At 52.3% G+C, this 23,697-nt stretch overlaps 1 protein-coding gene across 8 annotated transcripts in view; it reads right to left on the reverse strand.

The window, feature by feature from the left end:
• PALD1 (phosphatase domain containing paladin 1) overlaps window positions 1–23,697 on the reverse strand; it is a 118,969-nt gene that overhangs the window by 34,783 nt on the left and 60,489 nt on the right. For 5 of the 8 annotated variants that reach the window (XM_049855800.1, XM_049855796.1, XM_049855794.1 and 2 more), the window contains exons 2-15: window positions 16,455–16,668; window positions 12,172–12,274; window positions 10,658–10,837; window positions 9,212–9,376; window positions 8,196–8,356; window positions 7,889–7,964; window positions 6,446–6,597; window positions 5,999–6,098; window positions 5,711–5,815; window positions 2,676–2,771; window positions 2,142–2,270; window positions 1,503–1,619; window positions 1,254–1,409; window positions 794–976 (exon numbers count right to left, since the gene is read on the reverse strand). In XM_049855800.1, coding sequence (XP_049711757.1) covers window positions 794–976; window positions 1,254–1,409; window positions 1,503–1,619; window positions 2,142–2,270; window positions 2,676–2,771; window positions 5,711–5,815; window positions 5,999–6,098; window positions 6,446–6,597; window positions 7,889–7,964; window positions 8,196–8,356; window positions 9,212–9,376; window positions 10,658–10,837; window positions 12,172–12,274; window positions 16,455–16,639 — 1,908 coding nt within the window. In that variant the 5' untranslated portion in view covers window positions 16,640–16,668. Of the gene's footprint in view, window positions 1–793; window positions 977–1,253; window positions 1,410–1,502; window positions 1,620–2,141; window positions 2,271–2,675; window positions 2,772–5,710; window positions 5,816–5,998; window positions 6,099–6,445; window positions 6,598–7,888; window positions 7,965–8,195; window positions 8,357–9,211; window positions 9,377–10,657; window positions 10,838–12,171; window positions 12,275–16,454; window positions 16,669–18,763; window positions 19,136–19,161; window positions 19,280–23,697 lie in introns of those variants that run through there. The other 3 variants (XM_049855797.1, XM_049855795.1, XM_049855799.1) reach the window with 2 other exon arrangements.

A 23,697-nucleotide genomic window follows, 5' to 3' on the forward strand; every position in this document is an offset into this window, starting at 1 on the left:
CACCACAGGCCCACACACACCCCACACAGACCCACAGCAACACACACATATCACCCCAACACCACAAATCACACATCACCCTACCTACAATACTTGCCAGGTACACACACATGTATATCAGTTTCCATCAAGTCAATTCTAACTCATGGTGGCCCCATGTGTGTCAGCATAGACCTATGTTCCATGGGGTTTTCAATGGCTGATTTTCAGAAGTAGATGCCCAGGCCTTTCTTCCATGATGCCTCTGGGTGGGTTCAAACTGCCAACTTTTCAATTTGTAACCAAGCATGTTAACTGTATGTACCACCCAAGGACCCCGTGTATACACATCTCTTAAAGTCATTAGATTATACAGATGCCCCACAAACACGTCACCAACCTACAACTGCCACACACACGAACACCCTCAAAGTCACACACAAGCATTCACACACATTCTCCTCCACAGACCTCCAAACACACCTCCCAAATGACACGCTCTCCACAATATTCCCCAATAACAACACTGACACCACAAACTCCACGGAAACACACACCACACACATACATACACTCCACAAAAACATCCGCACACATTCTCCCCACAAAGACACACATACACCACAAATGCCACAGACATGCCCACTCCCCCATGCCTACAACACATACACACACACAAGCAAGCAAACACAAAGATTGGAAGGGACGTGCAGAAACTCCTCGGGCCAAATCTGAAAACCCGAGATAACGTCCCAGCCGCTGCAGGTGGCCCAGGCCGAGCAAAGGAAGCCTCCTCTACCTCGCAGCCCCTTACCTCCTCTCGGGGGGCGCAGAAGTCTGGGATGGGGATGCGGTGGTAGGTGAGGCCGGGGCAGGCCCCACGCTGCCGGATGAAAACCTCCTGCGTGGTGAGGCACGTCTGGAACCTGGGGGTCCACGAGCCCTTCGCGCCCTCCTCAGGCACACTCAGGTGGGCCTTCAGCTGGGTCTCCAAGTTCTGGGGAAGAGCGGGACTGACAGCTCAGGCCACCGAGACGGGCCTGGATCAGCCCTGTCCCCCACCCCGAGCTCCCATAACCACATCTGAATCCAAGAAGGTGGCAAGAGCACTGGAGCAAGGGTTTCCCAAATCAGCCACTCCCTGAGACTGCCCCTCTCAGGCCTCAGTTTCCCCATCTATACAACAGAAGCATGGGACCTTTTAAAGATGCTCCCAGGCCAATTCCCCAGAAGGCCTCTGAGGCAGGAAGTGCTTAGCAGGCAGGAGGCCTCACCTCCAGCTGATCAGGGGCCAAGGAGGGCCCAGGCCACCGTAGGCTGTGGGTCTGTCCATCACACTCCAGCACGGCCTCCTCCCTCAGGCTGACCCACACGACCTGCCGCAGCTTCCTCTTGGTATCAGTCAGGTAGGCCAGGATGCTTCCCAGGGCCTGAGGAGACAGGCAGGTGGTCAGCAAAATAGAAGGGCTCAACCCAACCCTCCCCCTACCCTGCAAGAGGACCCAGACCCCCAGAGCAGTCACCTTGGCACTGGGCTGGGCTGTGCCATAGATGGGCATGCGGGGCACCCGCCGGAAGTTGGCCACATCCATCTCTCTGACGGTGCTGAGCGTATCCGGGGAGATAAGATCGTCCACCCCCTGTGGGAGAGCACTAAGCCTGGGACCCAGAGCAGCCGATAGCAGCCTCAGAGAAGGCCAGAGCCTGGCCTGAGGCCACCCTACTCTGGACAGAGCCAAGAGGATGGACAGAACCAGCACTCAACAGTTCACAAAGTACTTTCACATGCTTGGTACCTCACCACCGCCCTGGTGAGGACAAGAGGAATGGTGCCCACTCTCCAGATATGGAAACTGAGGCTCAGAGATGAGAACCTGGCTCTAATTCAACTCAGAGCCCAGGTCCCTGGCTCCTTACCCAAAGCTCTTGGGTTTGAGACTGAGGAGAAGTACTAGAGGGGCAGCCAAAGCTGTAAGAGCTTCTTCGGACCTGAGAACAATCCCATTTCCCTCACAAGAGGAGCCCATTACCTCACAGGCCATCACCCCTTTGCCTCCAGTAAGGGCAATGCTTAACCCAAATCCCACAGGCATCAAGGGTCCAGTGGCCCAGGGCCAAGCCACACCCACTCCACTTCTCCTAGGACAGCCAGCCACACTCACCAGAGAGCCCTTGGCGATCAGGTCCCTGGGGGCCAAGGGCCCCACCGAGCTCAGCGTCAGCGGCAGGCGGTACAGCTCCGAGTGGGCACACAGCCAGCGGCTGAAACTGAGGGCAAAGGCCAGCGGGTACTGCAGGCCGAGGCGAGAGAGACATGGGGTTCAGGGGCACAAGGCCATCCTGAACTCTCCCTGCCCGCCCATGGTGGGGAGCCTTGCAACAATCCACCAGGACCCCAGGGAGGGAGAAAAGGTGGGTATGAGAGGACCAGGGCAGCTGAAGCTGGAACCTTCCAGGCCCTGATGTCCCAGCCAAGGTTACGGAGACTGGGGTCCAGGGGAGAGAGGGAGGCCTCCCTTTAACAAGCTGCTCAGGGACACCTCTCTATCTGGGCCTCTGGTCGCGTGTCCCCAAATCACCCATACCACCTCTCTCTGGGACCAGCACACACAGCACCACGTTCCTCCCAGCTCCGTGGTGGGAACTGAGGGGCCCGAGGAGAAGGGGGCACAGGTTCACGCATCCCCGGGCCTGACCTGCTCATGGAGATAGTAGTTAAATAGGATCAGGTAGAAGTATCGCTCCAGGCTCTGCAGCGTCTTCTGCCAGAGGCTGTGCTGGCTGCTGCTTCCCTGGGAGGAGGGGGAACAGGAGAGCAGGGCGGACATTAAAGATAGGGGACCCCAGGCCACCTGGTTCCCATCTCTGGAAGGCCAGGAGTTAAGTCTCAGAAATCTTAAGAAGACAGTCTACTCCTCCCTTCATAACACAGTGCTGCCAGGCTGAAGTTTTTCTAAGCATCTAACCCTACTCCATGTCCTACAGTTAATCCCTGGTGAGCTGCTGGCCACTGCCCCCAAGCCCCACATTTCTCACAGGGACGCCTCCCCAGGGGCTGGGAGCCCAGAGCAGGCCGAGCTCCTCCCACCTTGCTCCAGCCCCTCCCACCCTCTCGGGGCTGGGCACCCTCAGTGGTGGAGGAGCAGATGTTGAGCACCCTTTCCGGGAGCCAGAGGCCTGTTTGAGAACTGCAAACCTCCCCCACGAGAAAACAAAAAGGGGGGAAACTGAGGCTCACAGAAATTCAGTGACTTGCTCACAGTCACACAGCCAATGACAAATGCCGCTGGGTCCCCCCCTCCCCATGTAAGTCTCCTAACCTCAGCCTAGCATCCTCTGAGCAGGGGGTTGCCAGAGATTATCCCAAAGGTCCCCTCTCAACCTTACTATCCCAGGTTTTCCCACTGGATCAGTACCACCCTTTGGGTATAAAGTACCACCCAGATGATCATAAAGTCCTAAGAAACGCCAGGCCCTCTGGTGAAGTTTTATTCCACCTTTAGGAACCTAGACCAGAGATACACCAAAACCAAACCCGTTGCCATGCAGTTGAGCCCAACTCATAGCGACCCCAAAGGGCAGAGTAGAACTGCCCCATAGGGTTTCCAAGGAGCAGCTGGTGGATTCAAACTACTGACCTTTTGGTTAGCTGCCAAGCTCTTAACCACTGTGCCACCAGGGCTCCAGACCAGCCACAGGCAAAGGTTTTCTATAAAAGGCCAGATAACAAACATACTAGGTTTGTGGGTTGCGTGGGCTCTGCGGCAGCTACTCAACCCTGAAGCTGTAGCATGAAAGCAGCCAGAGACAATTAGTAAATAAAGGCTAGGCTGTGTTCTAATAAAACTTTATTTACAAAAACATGTGGTAAGCTGGGTCTGGGCCGTGGTTTGCTGACCCCTAGTCTAGACTAAGAGACCTGGTGGCGCAGGTAAGAGCTCAGCTGCTAACCAAAAGGTCAACAGTTCAAATCCACCAACTGCTCCTTGGAAACTGTAGGGGGCAGTTCTACGCTGTCCTATAGGGTCGCTATGAGTTGGAATCGACACGATGGCAACAGGTAATCTAGACTAAGGAAAAAACTCCTAGTGTCACTGAATGAAGACGCTCATCATAATAGCAGTTACACTGATGAGGAGCTGGAAGCAACGCAACTGTCCAACGATAGGGCGAAGTTTAGTGAGTCATCGCAGGTGACATCGAGGGACACAGGCTCTGCACCTGGCTCTGTCCTAAGAGCATGATGTCATACTCCCTTCAGGAGGATGTATACTGATAGCGTGACATATTTTATCTTGGGTAATCCTTGTAACAACCCTCCAAGGTAGTTACTATTATTGGCCCCCATTTTACAAATGGGGAAACTGAGGAACAGAAAGTTAAGCAGATGGCCCAACTCCACATGACCTGTAGACAGCAGAGCCAGGACCAGAGTCCTAGCAGTTGGGTGTGGAGCCCACGCTCTTATCAGGCCAATGATAGCTGAACCACCCAATGGGCTTAAATTGCACAGGCATTAAAAACCTCAAGGACAAAAACCAGTACTGACATGGAAGAGGCTGATGCTGTGAGGTCAAACGGAAGAGCCAGGATGTCAAAAGTGTACTGAGGCACCCTACACAAAAAAACCTAAGCATAAAAAAGCTGGAAATAGCGAAAAATGCTCAGAGTGGCTGTGTTGGACTCGTGGGTGATTTTTTTCCTTTCCTCCTATTTCCCAGTTTTCTGTAGTATGATACTGCTTTTAAATTTTCTTTTTAGGAAAAAGCACCAAAGAAGAAACAGGTTCAGAAAATGCAGATCAGAATTTCAAATTCTCATGGAATCCAGACTTTCTGGAGCCATGAAGGCTGGATAAACCCCCAAAACAATTGCCCTGAGATAATCTTTAAATCTTAAACCAAAAATATCCCCTGAAGTCATCTTAAAACCAAACAATAGTTCAGCTTAACTAGTCAAAACTGTCTGCCTTGAGCATCATGTTCTTTTAAGGTCTATCTGTGTGGGATCAAACTGACAACAGCAACTCGAAAGACTAGACAGGAACCTTCGGGGGCAGTGACTGTATGTTAATGAGGGAGGAACAACTCAGAAAAGGACAGTGAGAACGGCTGTACAACTCGAAGAATGTAATCAATGTCACTGAACTGTACATGTAGAAAACTGCTGATATGGTGTATGTTCTGTCGTGTATATTTCAACAACAACAATAAAATAAAATATTAAAATAAAGGCTCTGCAGACTTAAGACTCTCTCCAGGCACCGTGAGCAAACATCTGTCAAGCTGACCTCCTCTCCCCAGAGTGAGGGGACAGGGTCTGCTGAGAGAGCCAAGGGCCCGTCATTCTTCCAGAAGCGGCGGGCTGGACCAAACCCCAGCCTTCCCGAACAAACACCAGGGCTTTATTTTGGGGGGAGCCATGAGTGGTCTGGGAAGTATCTGCATCCAGAGGCCCCCTGGGAGCACCCTAGCCAGCAGCCCCTCCTCCATCCTGTTTATCCTGCAGCTGAAGGGACCTGTCCAGGGAAAGTAAACTTCCCTCTTCCTTGTCCATCCTTCCTGCAGGCCCAGCTCTCTCATTTCCCTTCCTCTGAAATCTGCTCTCCTCATGGGAGAAGCAGCAGCCGGGAAAAGTCAGTCTGAAAGAAACCAGTCACCAGGCCTAACAAAATCAGGCAGCGGGGCGGATGCAAGAGCAGAGGCTTTCATGCCTTTCCTCCTGCCCTCACCTGGGCTGGGCTCTCAAGCTGGATGTCTTCCAGTTTCTTCTGGTTTTCCAAGACCACTTCCTTCAGGTCGTGCAACTCTGCACAGGCAGTGATGGCTCTGTCCACCTGGTACCCGGGATCAAGGCGGAGGAAAGATGGCAGAAGAGAAAATAGGAGAGAGGAACAGAAAGTGAATGGTCAGCAGGGGGAAGATGGGAGCACCGGGGGAAGAAGACAACTCCAGCAGTGGGCAGCATGGCTGCCCCCTCCCAGGCCCCGGCCCAGCCCCTTGTGAGCCCCCTCACTCACCTCCTCTACCATCTTCCTTCCCTGGGGCACCATGCGGAGAAAGCTCTGGATGACCTGGAACTGCTCCATGGGGAGGGACTTGGTCTGCGGGGAGGCAGCCCTGACAAGGAAGGTGATAGCACGAGTCAGGGCCCCCAGGGGCTCCAAGTCAGCCACACTGCCCACTCCCTCCTGCTCATATAGCCAGTGAGAGACACCACAAGTCTTCCCTCTGAATGAGGCTGGGGAGGCAAGGGGCATTTCTACCCCTGCGGAAACTGAGGCTTAGAAAGGTCAAGTAGCTTTGTCCAGGTCACCCAGCAAGTCTACGGCAAACCAGGAAACAAATCCCAGGTGACTCACTTTCCAGTTTTGACTCCCAGTTCCTGGACTGTCATCCCCAAGGCATCCCACCTCCTCTTCTCCGTATCCCCAGCCCCTCAAGACACAGGGTCCCAGGTCACTCACTCTGGCTGTGAGGCTGGCCCATTGCGGTGGAACAGAACGAGGGTGCCCAGGACCATGCCTAGGTTGGTCCTGCCCACGCCCGTCTGGCAGCTGAAGAGGAGGGCAGGGGGAGGCCCAGGGGCATCGCGGAGCAGCAGCAGGCTGGGGGTTTCCTGAGGAAAGACCGTGAACATCAGGCAACACTGTGGCCCAGAAACCCCTCAGCCGAGGACCAAGTTTGGGAGGGGATCATGACATTACGTCCACCCCCACTCCACAATCTGCAAGATGGGTCAGACACGTGATTCTGTCTCTTTCCCCAAATCAGTTGGGACGCCGGGCAAGTCGCCAAGCCCCACAGCCCCACCTGCCCCATGAGTACAGCCTCTGCCCTGAGCCCCATGGAGCTCAGTGAGCAGGTGCTGGAGGAACAGAGACCCCCTTAGAGGGGACAAGGCCTGTACTGGACATCTCATGAGATGCAAATTGACAAATGCCCCGAAAGGAGCTAGGACAGAAGCTGGCACACAGCCAATGCTCAGGAAATAGGAGCTGAAGAGTCTCCACTAAAGAAATGAGGAGACAGAGGCCTAGAGACCTTAGGTGGTTTGTCCAAGAGCACACAGTAAATCAGCAGCCCAGCTGCAACCAGAGTTCAGTTCTCCAGACAGACAGTGCCGAACTCTGTCATCAGAGAACATACAAACACACACCTACACACAGACATCCGACACACACACAGACCACTGACACACACACGCACAGATGTCACACACGTAGACGTGTACATGCACACCCCCCAGAGACACACACAGACATGCAGAGACACATTCAGAGACGCACAAAGACGTACGTGTCCCACACAGATGTCACACAGACACGGTGTACATACACACCCGAGACACATACAGACACATACACAGACATACAAACACATATACATACCTACCTTACTGAGAAACACATACGTCAGAAACACCACATACATACACATCCCAGAGACACATACAGAGACACAGACACGCAAAGACATATGCATATATACCTCACAGAGACACTGTGTATATACACACCCCAGAGACACAGAGATACACAGAAACACACAGACACCCAGAGATACAACCATTCAGAGGCACAGACGTCACATAGAGACACACACAGATGTGTACATACACACCCCCCAGAGACAGAGACACACAGATACACACTCAGACACATACAAACACATATGTACACAGAGTGACACACAGATACACAGACACAGAGACACACACACAGGGGTGTATATACCCCACGCCCCGTCACCCACGACAGGGTACACACACAGAACATGGCCTTCCTCTGAGGAAAGCCAAAGGCCACGCCCACCCTGAGCATCGCCATGGAGAGAGCCTAGACACCGATTGACTCTCGGAAGCGCCTGCCCCACTCCATGTCCCCATCACCCCTCCCAACCCCACTTACCCGGACCACACTGACAAAGGCATCAAACTGGGCTTCCAGCGGGGCCCCTTGCTCTGGCAGAGGTAGGCGATGGTACCTGCCAGGTGAGAGGGAGCAGCCCGTCAGGTAGGTCTCACACCCTGGGCACTGCCCCCCCACACCGCCCACTGCCAAGCAAAGTTCATAAACGCTGCCACCATGGAGAAAGAAGGGTGTGGGGAGCTCAGTCCAGCCTGCAGATGGGGAAACAGAGGCCATGGCAGGAGGGTAGTGGCAAAGACCACCCACGCCAGCACAGGGTCCCACACAGCCTGGGGCACTGGGGTACCTGTAGGCGGGCTGCAGGAAGAGGGGCCGCTTGTACACCTCCTCAGTCACACGCACGTCGTCCTCACCCCGGATGGCCATGGCATGGGGCTCCCCCCGCAGGTCCTCGGGGTTGTAGTACACGTGGTATGTGTCTTTGCTCAGCTGGGCAAAGTCGTGAATCTAGACAAGAGGTGTGGGGACCACAGGGCCATTACCCACCCACCTGAGTCCTTCCTGTCCTCTCCCTGACCTTCCTGGCTGAGATCTGGAGTGACCAGGCTACACTGAGGCCACGGGCAGGCTTCTTTCCCTCCGGGAGGAAACCTGGTGACCAGAGAAGCTATCTAGGCCCTCGGTGTGCTGACAGAACCAGGTGACCACTGGCCTGAGGGCAGCCCACCTATGCCTGGGCTACCATGGCCCACACTGGGGCTGGGCAGGAAGGGCCTGCCTAGAGGGCAGTGGGAATTAGGCAAGCACCCGGCCGCAGGACACCGGAGGCTCGGCAGCTGGGAGCTGCCGGAGGATGGAGCAGAGAGCACGTGAGGCCTGGAGGGGCCCAGAGACGGTTGGGCCCTAGCATGGCCTCACTCCTGCTTGCTGGACTTGGGGGGGCACTGTGACCCCATACCTCTGCGGTATGTCAACAGGCTCAGTGACCTTGACAAGCTTCTGTGTGGCAGAGAAGGAGGAGGCCAGAGGAACCTCAAAAACAGATAACAGAAGCCTAGAAAGAAGTGACTCACCCAAAGCCTTATGGCTCGTGGACGTTAGTCTTGGGACTCCTAGTCTAGTGCTCTTTTCACTCCACCAGACCCCTTGGGAAAGGGACAGAGGCAGAGAGCCGAGAACAGGACGTGCTACCTCTAGCTGCCCTGTGAGCTGGCCTTGCAGCCAGCCACTCACCCAGGCAAGGCAGAAAAGTAAGGGCTTGCGGGCTGGTGTGAGCCACTTGGGCTGGCCCTGGGAACGTGTCTGTAAAGCTGGGCTGGGGTCTGAGGGGCTCCCACCCACTCCACCAGCCCTTACCCTCACCTCTTTCCGGATGGCCAGCTCCAAGCTCTCTGCCTGGACGTTGGGTCCAAGGCCCTGCAGGTTGTCGTGAAGGTTCTGCTTGTCTCGAGGGGTGTAAGGCATGAAGTCCTCACCAGCACGCAGAAATAGCACGGGCTCCTCCCGCACACAGAGGGTGATGCACTCCTGCAGGGCCCAGGGCCACGAGAACCATCAGCTGCCCTCTACCTGCCACCTCCAGACCTCCACCCAGGCCAGTCCGCCTTCCTCCAAGGCCCACCACCCACCCCGTCTCTGCAGCCTGAATCCTACCCAAGGAGCAAGGTCAATGCCGATGACACTCCCTCTGAGCCCCCCTCCTCTCAGTGCCAATGGTCCTTATTTATATTAACATTAGAGCCCTGATGGCGCAGTGGTTAAGAGCTACGGCTCCCAACCAAAAGGTCAGCAGTTTGAATCCACCAGCTGCTCCTTGGACACCCTATGGGGCAGCTCTACTCTGTCCTATAGGGTCGCTATGAGTTGGAATCAACTCGACAGCAATGTTTTTTTTTATATTAACATTATCCATGAATACATTTTTCTTCCAGTAACGGACAAGTTCCCTGCAGGTAGAATCACATGCTGTTCACTTTCATATGCCCATGATTCCTGGCACGATCAGGCAATTGAAAAGTACCAGCTAAAGAAATGTATGCCTTCACCACTATGCAATCATTCACTTGCTGAGCACGAACAGGCAGAGGGAGGTGGGAGGCAGGCTCCACCCTCAAGAAACTCACAGTCAAGCTGGGAAGAGGGGACCCAGATACAGCCAGCACCCCCACCCCTTGCTGGCCCACTCAAGGCCCCTCTACCTTAACCCCCCAGGGCCTGCCCTCGATGAGCCTGGGATCGCAGGAGACCCTCAGCCTCTGTCCTGGAGACACCCAAAACATCGAGCAGGAAAGAGGAGCAGCTAAAACAGGCTCTTGGAGTCCAGCTGCCTGGGTTTGAGTCTTGGGCCACCACTCACGAGCAGTGTGGCCTGGGGGAAGCTATTTATCCTCTCTGCACCTCGGTTTTCTCTTCTGTAAAATGGGAGAATAACTGTCCCCCCCCCATAGGTTGGCATGGGGCTGAGGTAAGACCTAGCACAGGTGAGCACTTTAGAAGTGCTAACTGCACCCATCATTTGGGCTCTCTCATCAGACCTGGGTCCACCTCTTACCCTCCTCGCTTCCTCCAAGGCTTTCAGAACAGGATGTATAATGGGTGTCTGACATCAGGAACGCCCATGTCCACACAAGACAATGGAATCAGCGTTGACCCAGAATCTCCCAGCCACGCTGACCACGCTGACCATCCTGGCATCCAAGGCCCACCCTCCCAGAAGGCAGCCAGACCCCTCCAGAGCCTCTAAAGTTGTCCCTCCCAGAAGCCCTTTTCTCAGTTTTGGGGCTAGCCTTGGAGACAGCCCATGCTTACCCTGTGCCCGTCCTTCCACAGTGTCTGGAGGACTTGCCCAAAACCCAAGAGACTGGGCTGTCCCATGCCAAACACAGGAAGCCCGCCCCGAACCTGTCGGAAGTTGGGGGCTCCACAGCTTCCCACAGTGCCCAGCACGTCCATCTTGTCAGCAACATCTCGCACCATGAAGTAGCGGCCCTGGCAGGGAGGACAGCCACAGGGAGTCATTCAGATGGCCCCAGGGGTATCGTCTGCAGGCTGGGCTCTGTCTCAGGCCCAAGCATGAAGAAGAGTAGAAGGGGCAGGGGCCATGGTCCTGCCCTCAAGCTGCCTGCAGGCTCATGGAGAAAACAGACAAAGTATGTGGCCATCTGTGATCAGTGGAAGGGTGTCAGAGTGTGCTGGGGAAAGGAAAGAGAACTCCTCCTGAGGGGAAATCAGAGAAGGCTTCATGTAGGAGGTGGCATCACCTATGTAAGAGCCAGGTCCATGAAAGAGAGCAAGTAGAGGCACTCCAAGGGGCAGGAAACCAAAGCTGGCTCCAGGGTGGGGCCCACAGCCACCCCAGGGGGAAGGAAAATGTCTCTCACCCCATGGGAAACTCAGGAGAAAGGGGCCAGAATAGGGAGTCACAGCTGAGGCTCCAGGAATAAACTAGAGGAAAACTGTGCCAGCCCTTTCCTTAGAGACAGTTCTGAGCATGGGCGGGGCAGGGGGCGGTCCTCTCCCCTTCTCAGGCTGAGGTAGGGAGGCCACAATGACTGCAGAGAAAAGAGCAAAGCACTGAGCAGACAGCCAGGCGACAATGGAGGGAACCAAAAGAGTTAATTCCCGGGTAAAAAGGAACCCCAAGGTTACCTCGTCCATCCCCCTGCCTCCAGCAGGCCCCACACCTATATCGCCTGACAGACAGGAAGTGGGACCCATTCTTCCAGAAGAGCCTGAGATTCCCAGGGACTCCTTCAACAAGTATAGATTCATCGTCACGATTATTCGTTGAGTCTTTCATTCCTTGAATATTTATCAAGCACCTACACTATATCCCTGGGACTACAGAAATAAACAAGATAGATTAAAAAACGCTTATCCTCACAAACTTTATTTTCTAGAGGACATTTAAGGCCTAACAAAACAAAACAAAACAAATCCCCTAAACCAGACTAGCTATGTCCCGAAAGAGAACAGAAGAGATTCCAAGCCTGGGGGAAGCAGAGGCTGGGGTTCCTGGGCCCTGGGGGAGGTACCCATCTCTGTCCCCCTGGATGTTCCGGGGGAGGCGTGAGCAGGTTGGGGCCTGGCAGTGGACAGACAGGGACAGAGGAGCAGGGGACTCGAAAGGGCAGGAAGAAGGGGCTCTAGGAACACAGGGCAAGAGGAAGCGGGATCAGTACACGGGAGCGTGTAAGGAAGGGTATGGCCCTTTAAGAAGGTAAGGCGGTAAAGCAGACAGAGGGACTGGGGAGAGCAAGAGGAAGGGGAGGGAGGGAGCCCATGAGAAAGAGGACCCAGGGATGGGGCAGGCCTGACCTCACCTGCACCAGGTAGTGCTCCGGGGTAGCAGCCGAGAGCCGGCCCAGCGTGTAATGGGCCTTGAGCAGCTCATCATGGATCTGAAACTCTTCCTTGCAGTTGTACCTACATGGGGCAGATGGAGGCCAAGTCAGGCAGCCCCCATGGCCAGGGCCTTCTCTACCTGCAAAAGAGTCACCCCACCTCCATCCATGCAGCTGGCCATTTGTAGCAAACACTGCCCATTGCTCTCCAATATCCATTCTCCCCTTCTTCTCAGCAACAAAAAAAGAAACCAAACCCATTGCCATTGAGTTGATTGTGACCCACAGCAACCCTACAGGACAAAGTAGATCTGCCACATAGGGTTTCCAAGGCTGCAATCTTTATAGAAGCTGACTGCTACATCTTTTTCCCACAAAGCGGCTGGTGGGTTCAAACTACTGACCTTTCAGTTAGCAGCCAAGTGCTTAACCACTATGCCACCAGAGCTCCTTTCCAACAGAACCCCCCAATTATGACTGGCTACTGAGCAACCCAGCTGAAGACTATAATTCCCAGACTCCCTTGCAGCAACATAAGGTCATGTGATTAAGTTCTAGCCAATGGGATATGAGAAGTGATTATATGCAACTTCTTGGTCATTCCCTTAAAAGGAAGATGCATGCCCCATATTTTTTATTCCCTCCCTGGTTAAAATCTAGAAATCATGGCAGGAAGTAGAACAGCCATCTGGGACCACAAGATGGAAATCATATGTTAGGATGGTGGGACAAGAAGAAAGAAGAAGGCTGGGTCCCTGATGATCATGAAGCAGCCATACCAGCATGGACTGCCTCACGGACTTTTGTGTGAGAAAGATATAAGCTTCTGTCCTGTTTGAGGTACTTTATTTAGGGGTTCAAATTCACCCAGAGGCACCTCCAAAGCAAGGCCTAGCGATCTAGTTCCGGAAGATCACAGCCACTGAGAACCCTAGGGAACACGGTTCTGCTGTGACACACACGGGCGGTCCGTGAGTCGGGAGCTGACTGTACAGCAGCTAGTTTATCTGAGGGTTACTTCGTTCCAGCAGCCTAACCTGCACCCTAACACACTTCCGTCTAGTCAGACGGCCCCTCCATCAGGCTGTATCTGAGAGCACTCACCACACTCAACTCCCCAGCACCGGGAGGTGCTTCAGAACACAGGCTTTGGAGCCAGGGGCCCTGGACATGAGCCTTAACTCCACTGCTTAGTAATTCTATGGCTTTGGACAAGTTACTTAGCCTCTCTACGCCTCAGTTTCCCATAATACCCACCTCTTAGAGCTGCTGTAAGAATTAAATGTGATAATGGATGTAAGGCTTAGCCCAGCGCTGGGGCACAGGAAGCCCTTATCAATACAATCACCATTACTAGTAGCCGCTCTCCTGCCACACAGGGCCATTTCTAACAAAGCCCACAGGTAAAACTCCAGATTTCTGTAGATGCTAAACCAAATGAAGGTTCCAACGCTCAAGCAAGACTTACTGTGCACTCAAGACACAAAAGCTACCGTGCTGATTTTACTAGTGAATAAGGCACAGATTCCTGGAGCTCACGATCTGGTGTCTGACCCTCTTTATAAAACAAGGGCGTTTAGGAAAGGCATCTAAGGATATAAACTTCCTTTGAAAACATTCAGCCAAAAATTATTCTCAAAAAGGTCTCCCTCCAGCTCACTCTCCTGCCATCATCTCACCACATGACCTGAGGTAGACAAATTCCTGAACGGCCACAAAACTCAGTTTTTTTATGTGTAAATTGAGGAAGCTGCATTAGATCAAGGGTCAGCAAGCCTTTTCTGTGAAGGGCCAGTTAATAAACATTTTACATTTTGTGAGCCATACGCTCTCTGTTGAAACTACCCAACTCTGCCACTGAAGCACTGAGCAGCCATAAACCAAAAATCAAACCCACTGCAGTCAAGTGAATTCCAACTCAGACTGACCCTATAGGACAGAGTAGAACTGCCTCATAGAGTTTCCAAGGAGTGCCTGGTGGATTCGAACTGCCGACCTTTTGGTTAGCAGCTGTAGCTCTTAACCACTACACCACCAGGGTTTCCAAGCAACCACAGACAATATGAAAATGGGTGGGAGTGGCAGTGTTGCAATAAAACTTTATTTATAAACACAGGTGGTGCGCAACACTTGGCCCACAGGCAGTCATCTATCAACCCCTACATTAGGTGAGAAGGAGCCCTGGTTGCACACTGGTTAAGCGTTTGGCTGCTAATCCAGAGGTCGACAATTTGAACCCACCAGCTAACCCATGGGAGGAAGATGTGTCAGTCTGCTTCTGTGAAGATGACAGCCTTGGAACTCTACAGGGAAGTTCTACTCTGTCCTATAGGGTCCCTATGAGTTGGAATCAACTTGAGGGCAGTGGGTTTGACATCAGATGAGTTCTAAGATCCCTTCTGAAATTGCTGGGTGGTGCAAATGGTTAACATGCTTGGCTGCTAGCCGAAAGGTTGGAGGTTCACGTCCACCTAGAGGCACTTCGGAAGAAAGTCCTGTTGATCTACTTTGAAAAAATCGGCCATCGAAAACCTTACGGAGCACCGCTCTACTCTGACACACATGTGGTCACCATGAGTCGGAATCAACTCCATGGCAACGGGTTAGTTAAGGTCCCTTCCAGCTAAAATACTCGACAACCCGAGGAGTCCTGCACTCACAGCTGACTCCAGGCGGGACACGAGTAAGCACCGTGGTGCTGAACTTGTACAGCTGGTCAGCGACTAACCGTTCTGAGCCCCAGCACTTCGGTAAATATTTCCAAAGTCATCCCTGCTTATACCGAGAAGGAAACTGAGGCCCAGAGAGGGAAAGACTTACCCAAGGTCACAAAGCAAGTAAGATGCAGAGCCAGGCCGAGGACACGTGTCTCCCAATGCTGACTTCAATTCCTAAACCTAGTTCTACCTAGTTTTGTCATCCACCATCGTTGTTGTTGGGTGACATCAAGTTGATTTCAACTCATAGCGAGGAGAACTGCCCCACAGGGTTTTCTAGGCGGTAATCTTTACAGGTCCAGATTGCCAGGTCTTTCTCCCACGGAGCTGCAGAGTGGATTCGAACTACCAGCCTTTCGTTTAGCAGCTAACCATTTAACCACTGCGCCACCAGAGCTCTGCGTCTGCCATCAGAGACTAAATCTCAAGCCTCTTTTATGTAACATCTTTCCTTCCCCTTATAGTGACCACAGTAATTTATGATGACGACCACTTTCCTGCCACACTGGAGGCCCCGTCTGTGAGATCTCTGCCAAACTTCTGTGTGTGGAACGTATTTAACTCTGAGCTCATCGTGTCCTGCTTCCTGCCGTCCTGGAAGGGCCCAGAGGCGGGGCAGCGCGGCAGGCAGATGTGCTGTAAAGGACAAGGTCCCCAGCTCACCAGGAAACGGTATCCAACATCCCTGCTGTCTTCCTGCCTCAGGCTCACCAGCACTGCAACTCTAGCCGGGACAGGGTTTCCGGGCCCCCTTCCTGACCTGCTTCCTCCAGACACACACTTGTGTCTAGGTCTCTCTCAAAATGTGCTGCCAGAACCAACCCTGAGCCTCCTCAGGAAATGTCGCTGAAGGACTAGTTAGGAGACTCGACTCAGCAGCTTCCAGTTTTTACAACCCAAAGCCTTTAAACTGCCTGGTGTTAACCTCAGTTTCAAACCATAATTACTGACTGTGAAAAAAAACAATCTAAATTTTATGCATCTAAGGGTATAAAACGCATGGCACTGGGACTGGGTTAAGGGTATAAACGGGGCTCTGGTGGTGCAGTGGTTAAGAGCTATGGCTGCTAACCCAAAGGTCAGCAGTTCAAATCCACCAGGCGACGCTTAGAAACCCTATGGGGCAGTTTTCCTCTGTCCTATAGGGTCGTTATGAGTCAGGATCAACTTGACGACAACAGGTTTGGTTTGCTTTTTTTTTCTTTTTAAGTATACAGACTTCCTTGAAAAATGGTCAGCCAAAGATCATTTTTATGAAGGTCTTCCTCCAGCCCACTCCTCCTTCTCCGCTGCAGACCGTGGACATGGTAAGTAACATGGGCTCAGAGACTTAGGACAGAGACCCAGCTCTGACACCCACTTGCTATGTGGCTTCAGACAAACTGTCTAACCTTTCTGGGCCTGAGTTTCTCCATCTGCGAAACTGAAAGCACTTTGTAAATGTTAACTCCTATATGCGCCCCCCAACCTCCAGTTAGCTCCCCCTGACCGTGTCTTCCAAGAAATCAGAGCCGCAAGGCCTGGTCAAGCTGCCCCACCACTCACGTGATCACGACGGGAGCCACCTTGTTGGGGATGATGGACTTGGCCTTGCTGTTGTGCAAGCCCATGGTCTGGAAGGAGTGGACGCTAACTGAGTGCTGACCATCCATCATGCCACTGCCCTGGAGGCCCTCGAAGGGGGCGCCCGCCGAGACCGTCTGCTGGGCGGTGCTGGCCGTTGTACCCATAGTCCGACAGCAGCCTCAGGACCCGAGACCTGTGGGGTGAGAGGGCACGCAGTGAAGGAGGGGGAGGAAAACGGTGCCACAAGAGGTGCCCTAGCTTACCCCTCTCCCTCACCTTACAGATGTGCAGCTGTCGTGGCTGGGTGCCAACTTGTGCCTCGCCCTTACTGACGCTTTGGGGGAGGAACGGACATAAAGAAACAAAGACACAGCCCTGGCCTCTTAAGAGTTTAGACTCCTCTTGCAAAGATAAGGCAGTGAGAAGAAGACTGACTACCCACACCTGGCTGGTACTTAGGGCCCTACATGAATCAGAAAAAAAAAGCCAAACCTGTTGCCGTCAATTCCAACTCATAGCGACTCTACAGGACAGAGTGGAGCTGCCCCACAGGGTTTCCAAGAAGTGCCTGGTGGATTCGAACTGCTGACCTTTTGGTTAGCAGCTGTAACCACTACGCCACCAGGGTTTCCCAACAGTAAGGTTCAAATACTCAAGAAGACTTATTGTCCACTCAAGACAGAAAAGGTACTGTGCTGATTCTAACAATGAATAAGGCACAGTCCCCCGGAGCTCATGAGCCAATGTTTGATGCTCTTTACAAAAGAAAGGCCATTAGAAAGGCAGAGCGGTGGAATGGGTACAGCATCTAAGACTATAAGCTTCAGGCAGTATAGAGGCTGGGCTTTGGGGCCTGGGAGAAGTCACCCGAAGGGAGGACCAAGGGCAGATGCAAAGAGGGGGTCGGACTTGGACTTGAGGGATATGGATAGGAACAGGATGCAGGAGGGTGTTGTTGCCATGAACAGCACAAGATGAAACCGGGGAAGTCCAACCAGGTGAGTGAGTTAGTCTCGGTGCTCTCTGTGGATCAAGGTTCAGGGAACACACGAAGCTCCTGACCCGGCCGTCAGCTGCCGGAAGCTCCTGCCCACATGAAGAATGCCAGGCATCCTCACCCTTCAGCAGTTCTCTGGGAGGAATCCCTCCTAAGGAAATACTTAAGGATGTGTGCAGAGAGCCAGCTACAGGGTGTTCTGTGGGTGCAGGTGTTGTTTACGATAACAAAGCCCTGGAAATGACCCCCATGGCCAACCACAGGGCTGTGGTGAATAAATTACGGGCCATCTCTAAGATGAAATGTTACACAGGCATTAAAAACGTCATATGGACTGACGTAGGAAGACATCTAGGAAACAGATATGGAAGAAGCAGGGTGCAAAGCAGGGACCTGCTACAATCACATCTGAATTCATTAAAAAGTTCCAGAGAAAAGCCTGGAGGAAGTGCATCGAGATGCTAACGTAAGGCATCTCCAAGTAAAGCGATCGCGGACCATTTATTGTGTCCTGTTTGCTCATTTGTGTTTTCTGATTTTTCCCCTCTGATCATTGTGTAATAAAGTTAAAACCTATTAAAACAAAAAAAAAGAATGGTTTGGGAAGAGGGCCAGGATACGTTTTAAAAGTTGGCGGAGGGTGTGGGGAGAAGTGGCTCTGAGGTCCGAGAGCTGGGGCTGCTGGGAAGAGAAGTGGCTGGGGATTCCACGCAGACCCAAGCAGAGGGTGAGGGACACGGAGACAGAGGCTCACAGAACTTTCCAGGAGCTCAGCAGCTGCCAGTCCCATTTAGTATCGATGGGCCAGGAGCAGGAATGAGCGGGAGCAACCTGCTCTGCCAGATCCCGCAACCCTACCTCACCCACGTCCCATTCTGTACAAACACACAGTCAGCAGTCCTTAGAACGAAACGTTGCATCCAACGGGCAGGCGTGGGCTGCTCTGCATGGGTGGTGACTCTCTGCTCCCAACAATCCACACTCCCACACCCCCTCTCACAACCAGCAGCACCTCAGAAGTGGACAGTGGAGTCAGGTGGTCAGCATGAAGCCAGGGTCTCCCTCTCTGCCCCATACCCTGAATCAGAGCTCCCAAAACCCAGGCAGATGCTCCCAGGTCTCTGGGTCCTCTTCCCCAGAACCAGCTCCTGCCCTGGGCACCCCCAGCCAGAACCTTCCCAGACGACTCCTGTCCCTCTCCAGTCTGGAAAGGGCTTCCTCTCTCCTGCCCTGCCCTGACATCCCTGAAAACTTTCAGCAGCCGGCCTGACAGCTTTACTAACACACACACCTTGTGTTTACAAGGCCCCAGTTCCACTGCTTTCCACACACCATCCAATTTCTCTTTCTTGGCTGAAGGTGGAGGGAATGAGCCTTTATGTTCCCAAACAGAAACACAGGCGGTGCAGAGAGGGATAGGGGCTCCACAGTGGAGACCTCAGCTGGTCGACAGCAGAGCCGGAACTTTTTCTCCACTTGGCCTGCCTGACAGGTCCCAAACACCCGCTCACCAAGGCTTCCCAGACCCCTCCCAGCAGACCAGGCCAAGGCCTGTGTGGGAAGAGCCTCTGAGGAGGTGGGTACAGAGGGTTCTCCTGAGGGGAGGGGTGATGGATGGGACATGGGAAGAGCCTGCAGGAGGCAACAGCAGGGCACAGCTGTGAGCCCAAGGCCAGGCCTGGGACTCACCACCAAAGGGCTGAGCTGGGCCTGATGCCTCAGCCTCTGCTGTCCGTCATGTCCCCCATGGCTCCAGCCACCCTGCCTCTCACGGCTCCACAGGCAATGACAGGCCCCAGCCGGTGTCCTGTAAGACAATACAGACGGGCACAGCTGCAGACTGCGAGGGCCAAGAAGGGCGCCTAGGGTGGGGGAGGGACAGTGATGCTGTGAAAATTGAGCTTTCCTCCAAAATGTCTAGAGAGGGGCACAGCCTCAGTGACCCCAGCCCCTTACTCTGCCCTCTCACCCAAAACCTCTCTCAAACCCACCCAAAGTGAGCCTCACCACTCAAGAGCCTTCACCCTGCTGACCACATGCTGCGGGGCCGTGGGCAACTTCCTTCCCCTCTCTGGGCTGTAAAATGACAGCGGTCTGAACACCCCTGCCAGCTCCAAGTGGATTGCAAGCCTAAGACTGGCAGTCCTCATGGCCACCCTCTGCTGTCCACTACCAAGAGAAAGTGGTCAGCAAGGACAGGGGTGTGGATGGGGTCCCTAGTGCTCAAACCTCTGCTAGGGGGATACTGTGGCTGAAGTGGGAAATGGGTTGACTGAGGACTATAAGACAAGGTGTCTGTGAGCTTGGGTGGGTGAACAATTATGTCTTTATTTTCCTAAATTCTAAGAAAATCGGTGTTTTCCCTCCATTACGAGTCAAGGCAACGCCGGCAGTGGCGCAGAACTCCTTGGGAACGGCAGTAGTCATCAGACCCACGCTAGACCACACACGTTCGCCGGCCCCTGTCCACAGATGCTGGCGTGACAGAACCGGGCAGCTTGCAGGCAACCCCGCACCTGGCAGTCATTCAGCCCCCAGACGATGGAATCCGGGTTCTGACAATTAAGTTTAACTTAATAAACTTGGAGAATTCTGGTAACCCTAGAGAGAAGTCTAGAGAGAAGTCAATCTTGCCTTATAAAGCGAGCTATGAGGAAGCTGTAATTCCATTCGCAAACTGGGATGTTCAACACTTGGAATCAGCAAAATAAAAAATCCCAATGGCCTGGATGTCCAACACGACCCCTGTGTGCCTTCTCAAAGACATGTCAGATTGATTTAATGTTCTTATTTAGACTTGGCAACAACAGCTTTGTCACAGGCGTGTCTAAAAAACAAAATTTAACTTGAATTTGCCTAACGGACTATCTTCTTAATGCAATAATTACTAAGGACGTATATTACTACGTCACTATATTGTTGTCGTTGGTTGCTATCAAGTCGATGACAACCCTATGTGTTACAGAGTAGAACTGCTCCGTAGGGTTTTCTTGGCTGTAATCTTTAAGGAGTTTTATTAATTTTGTTGTTGTTAAGAATATACACAGCAAAACATACACCCATTCAACAGTTTCTATATGGACCGTTTAGTGACACTGATTACATTCTCACCCTCCTTTTCTGAGTTGCTCCTCCTTTGAGTTGGTTTAAAGATTACCTCAGGGCAATAGTTTCAGGGGTTCATCCAACCTCCACAGTTCCAGGAATTGGCAGTAATCTTAATGGAAGCAGACTGCCAGGCTTTTTCTTCCTCCATACTGCTGGACGGGTTTGAACCGCCAACCTTTAGGTGAGCCACCCACTGCTGTCGAGTTGATTCCAACTCATAGCAATGCTATAGGACAGAGTAGAACTGGCCCACAGAGTTTCCACAGTGGATTCGAACTGCAAACCTTTTTGTTAGCAGCTGTAGCTCTTAACCACTATGCCACCAGGGTTTCCTTAGCTGAGCAGTCGAGTGCAAACCATCTGAGCCACGAGGGATTCTCCATCTGCGTTTTAGCATTTGGATAGCTCTTTCAAGAAAATGTTTCCTTTGTAATTGCATACAGTTTACTTTGTGCATTTAAAAATATTATTCTGGGAAGGGGTCCATGGGCTTCTGCTAGACTGCTAGAAGCGTCCTTGGCCCACCAAAAAGGAGAACCCCTGCTTTAAAGGATGAACATTCCCCACCAAACACGGGCCGCTTCCACCTTCTCCTTTGCTTCTGTTTATTAACATTTCCAAGCACCTACTAAGCAGTAGGCACACGCTAAGTGCTTTATGTCACATCACCCCCCAACAACCCCAGAAGTTCAAGACTTTTTGTGCCCATTTTTCAGATAAATGCGACTAGCCTTTGGCAGGTGGTAGCAGGTGATAACTGCTTCCTGCTTCTTCACGGTCGACCCTGGCAACAAGAACACCTCACCACACTCCCCTGTCCCTACTGGATCTGTACAATCCCCACTCAGAGTCCTTGGACCCCCATCCACTCCACTCGCTACCAGGATACCCCAGACACCCCACCTAGAGGCAGACACCGGTTTCCTCTGGCGTTTATTTCAGTGGAGAGAGGGAGACACCGTGTCCTGTTTTACTCACAGAAGGTCTAGGTGGCCAGCTAAGAAACCACAGAACCATCTAGGCACAGCTGCGAGGCCATTTGAGAAAATCCTGCACACAGACACGCCTCCAATGGCCAGTCCCCGGAGAGGAGGAGCTGCCCTGTAGAATCCCTGGCAGAGAAGTGACCTCATTTCCTCAAGAATCATCCAACTTCAAAAGCTGGGACATTCATTCCAACTCATCAACCAACTGCCTGACGCTGCAGCTGTAAGTCCACCTGGGGTGGCCTAACCTGCCAGCATGGTCAGCTTCTAGCCAATGGCAATATTCAAGCCAAAGGGGTGGGAGCTGGCCATTCCAGGGCCTCAGGGAGGACAGGCAAGAGGTTTGGGAGCAATGCGATTCCTAAGGCCCACCACTAAATATCTCAGGGTCCACATCCATTTCTTTTCACATGGTTCTTGGCAGAAATGAATTGTCACCATTCTGGCTTCGGTTTCCCCATCTCTAATGCAAAGCTCAAAGGTCGCCACCTTCTCTGTCCTTGTCCTGGAGCAACAGCCACAACTTCCAGGCTTGCCAAGCCCCTCTGGACTTGGAAAGGACGACAGCTTTTCCAAAGCAGAAGCTGGCTCTTGGGACTCAAGCAGAAAGCTGGGCACTTGCTACTAAGCCCAGCCACCACCCCGGCGCCATTCTCTTCTCTTGCTGTCCCTGCCACCGGGATCTCAGACCCTCATGCAAAATCCCATGTCCTGCCTTAGGGGCTGCTGTAACCACAAGAACCTCCACAAACAGCTGTCACCACAGGCCCCATGCTGCTGAGGGCTAACCACCACGCACACCCCTCCCGTCCCCCGCAGTCCACAGGAGCAGCGATTCGAGTTGGCCACACAACTGGAGGCCATCTAGTCCAGCCCTTTCAGATGAGGAAACTGAGGCCCAAAGAGGGGAAGCTGTGTGCCCCAAGTTACAGGCAAACGGTCACAGGATGAAATCGGAACCCAGGGCTCCTTCCTCCCAAATCAAGGCCCCCAGCTGGTCCACGCTGTCTCTGGCCTGAGGCAAAAGGAAAGATTCAGTTAGCAGCACACAAAGGTTGTGTTCAGCAGACATTTCACTAGTGTATAATTTCACTAGGGAAATTCAGCATGTGCCGGTTACAAGCGTGTGATTCACGAGCCCACCAGGTGGGACTTGCTGGAGGTGTGGTGGGATTTCAACAACCAACTACGATAGACAGCCAGTGACCCTAAATGCAGATAGGGGGACGCCAGGAGGGCCACTGGGTGGATCTGACCGCAACGCTCTTGACATAAATTATTTCATTTAATCCTGAAGAAAGAGATGCCAACTCTTACAACCCAATAGCAAGTTGGCAAACAACCCAATTGAAAAAAATGGGCAAATGATTTGAAGATACATATGGATGGTAAATGTTATGGATTGAATTATGTCCCCCAAAAACACATTTTGAAGTCCTAACCTCTGTACCCGTAAATATGACCGATTTGGAAACGGGTTTTCTTTTGTTATGTTAATGCGTTCATATCAGAGCAGGGTGGGTCCTAAACCTAAACACTTCTGACTTATATAAGGAACAGAATGACATAGAGACACACTCAAGGGGAAGTCTCCAGAACTGTGAGAAAATTAATTTCTGGTCTTTAAAGCCACCCATTTATGCTATTTCTGTTATGGCAATATCAGAAAAACAGCACATGTAAAAGTGTTCAAAATCATTAGTCATCAGGGGAACACACTAGAGGGACAAACTTAAAAAGATTGACAATATCAAGTGTTGGTAAGGTTAGAATAACTGGACTTTCATTCACACACAGCTGGTGATGTGTAAAACGGTTCAGCCACTTTTTAAAACCGTTTTGTAGTTTCTTATACATTTAAACATACACTTGCCATATGACCCAGCAACACTACTCCTAAGAATGTATCTACCCAAGAGAAGTGAAAACATGTCCACAGAAGGACATGTATATAGCAGCACTGTTCATAACAGTGAAAAACTAAAATCAACTCAAATGTCTGTCCACTGGTGAGTAGATGAATCAAAGATGGCACATCTGTACAGTGGAATCTACTCGGCCATAAAAAGGAATGGACTACTAATGGACACGCCAAGATACGGATGAACCTCAAAAACATACTAAGTGAAGC

Source organism: Elephas maximus, chromosome 16 (assembly GCF_024166365.1).
Source record: "Elephas maximus indicus isolate mEleMax1 chromosome 16, mEleMax1 primary haplotype, whole genome shotgun sequence".
In the NCBI taxonomy this organism is placed as follows: domain Eukaryota; kingdom Metazoa; phylum Chordata; class Mammalia; order Proboscidea; family Elephantidae; genus Elephas; species Elephas maximus.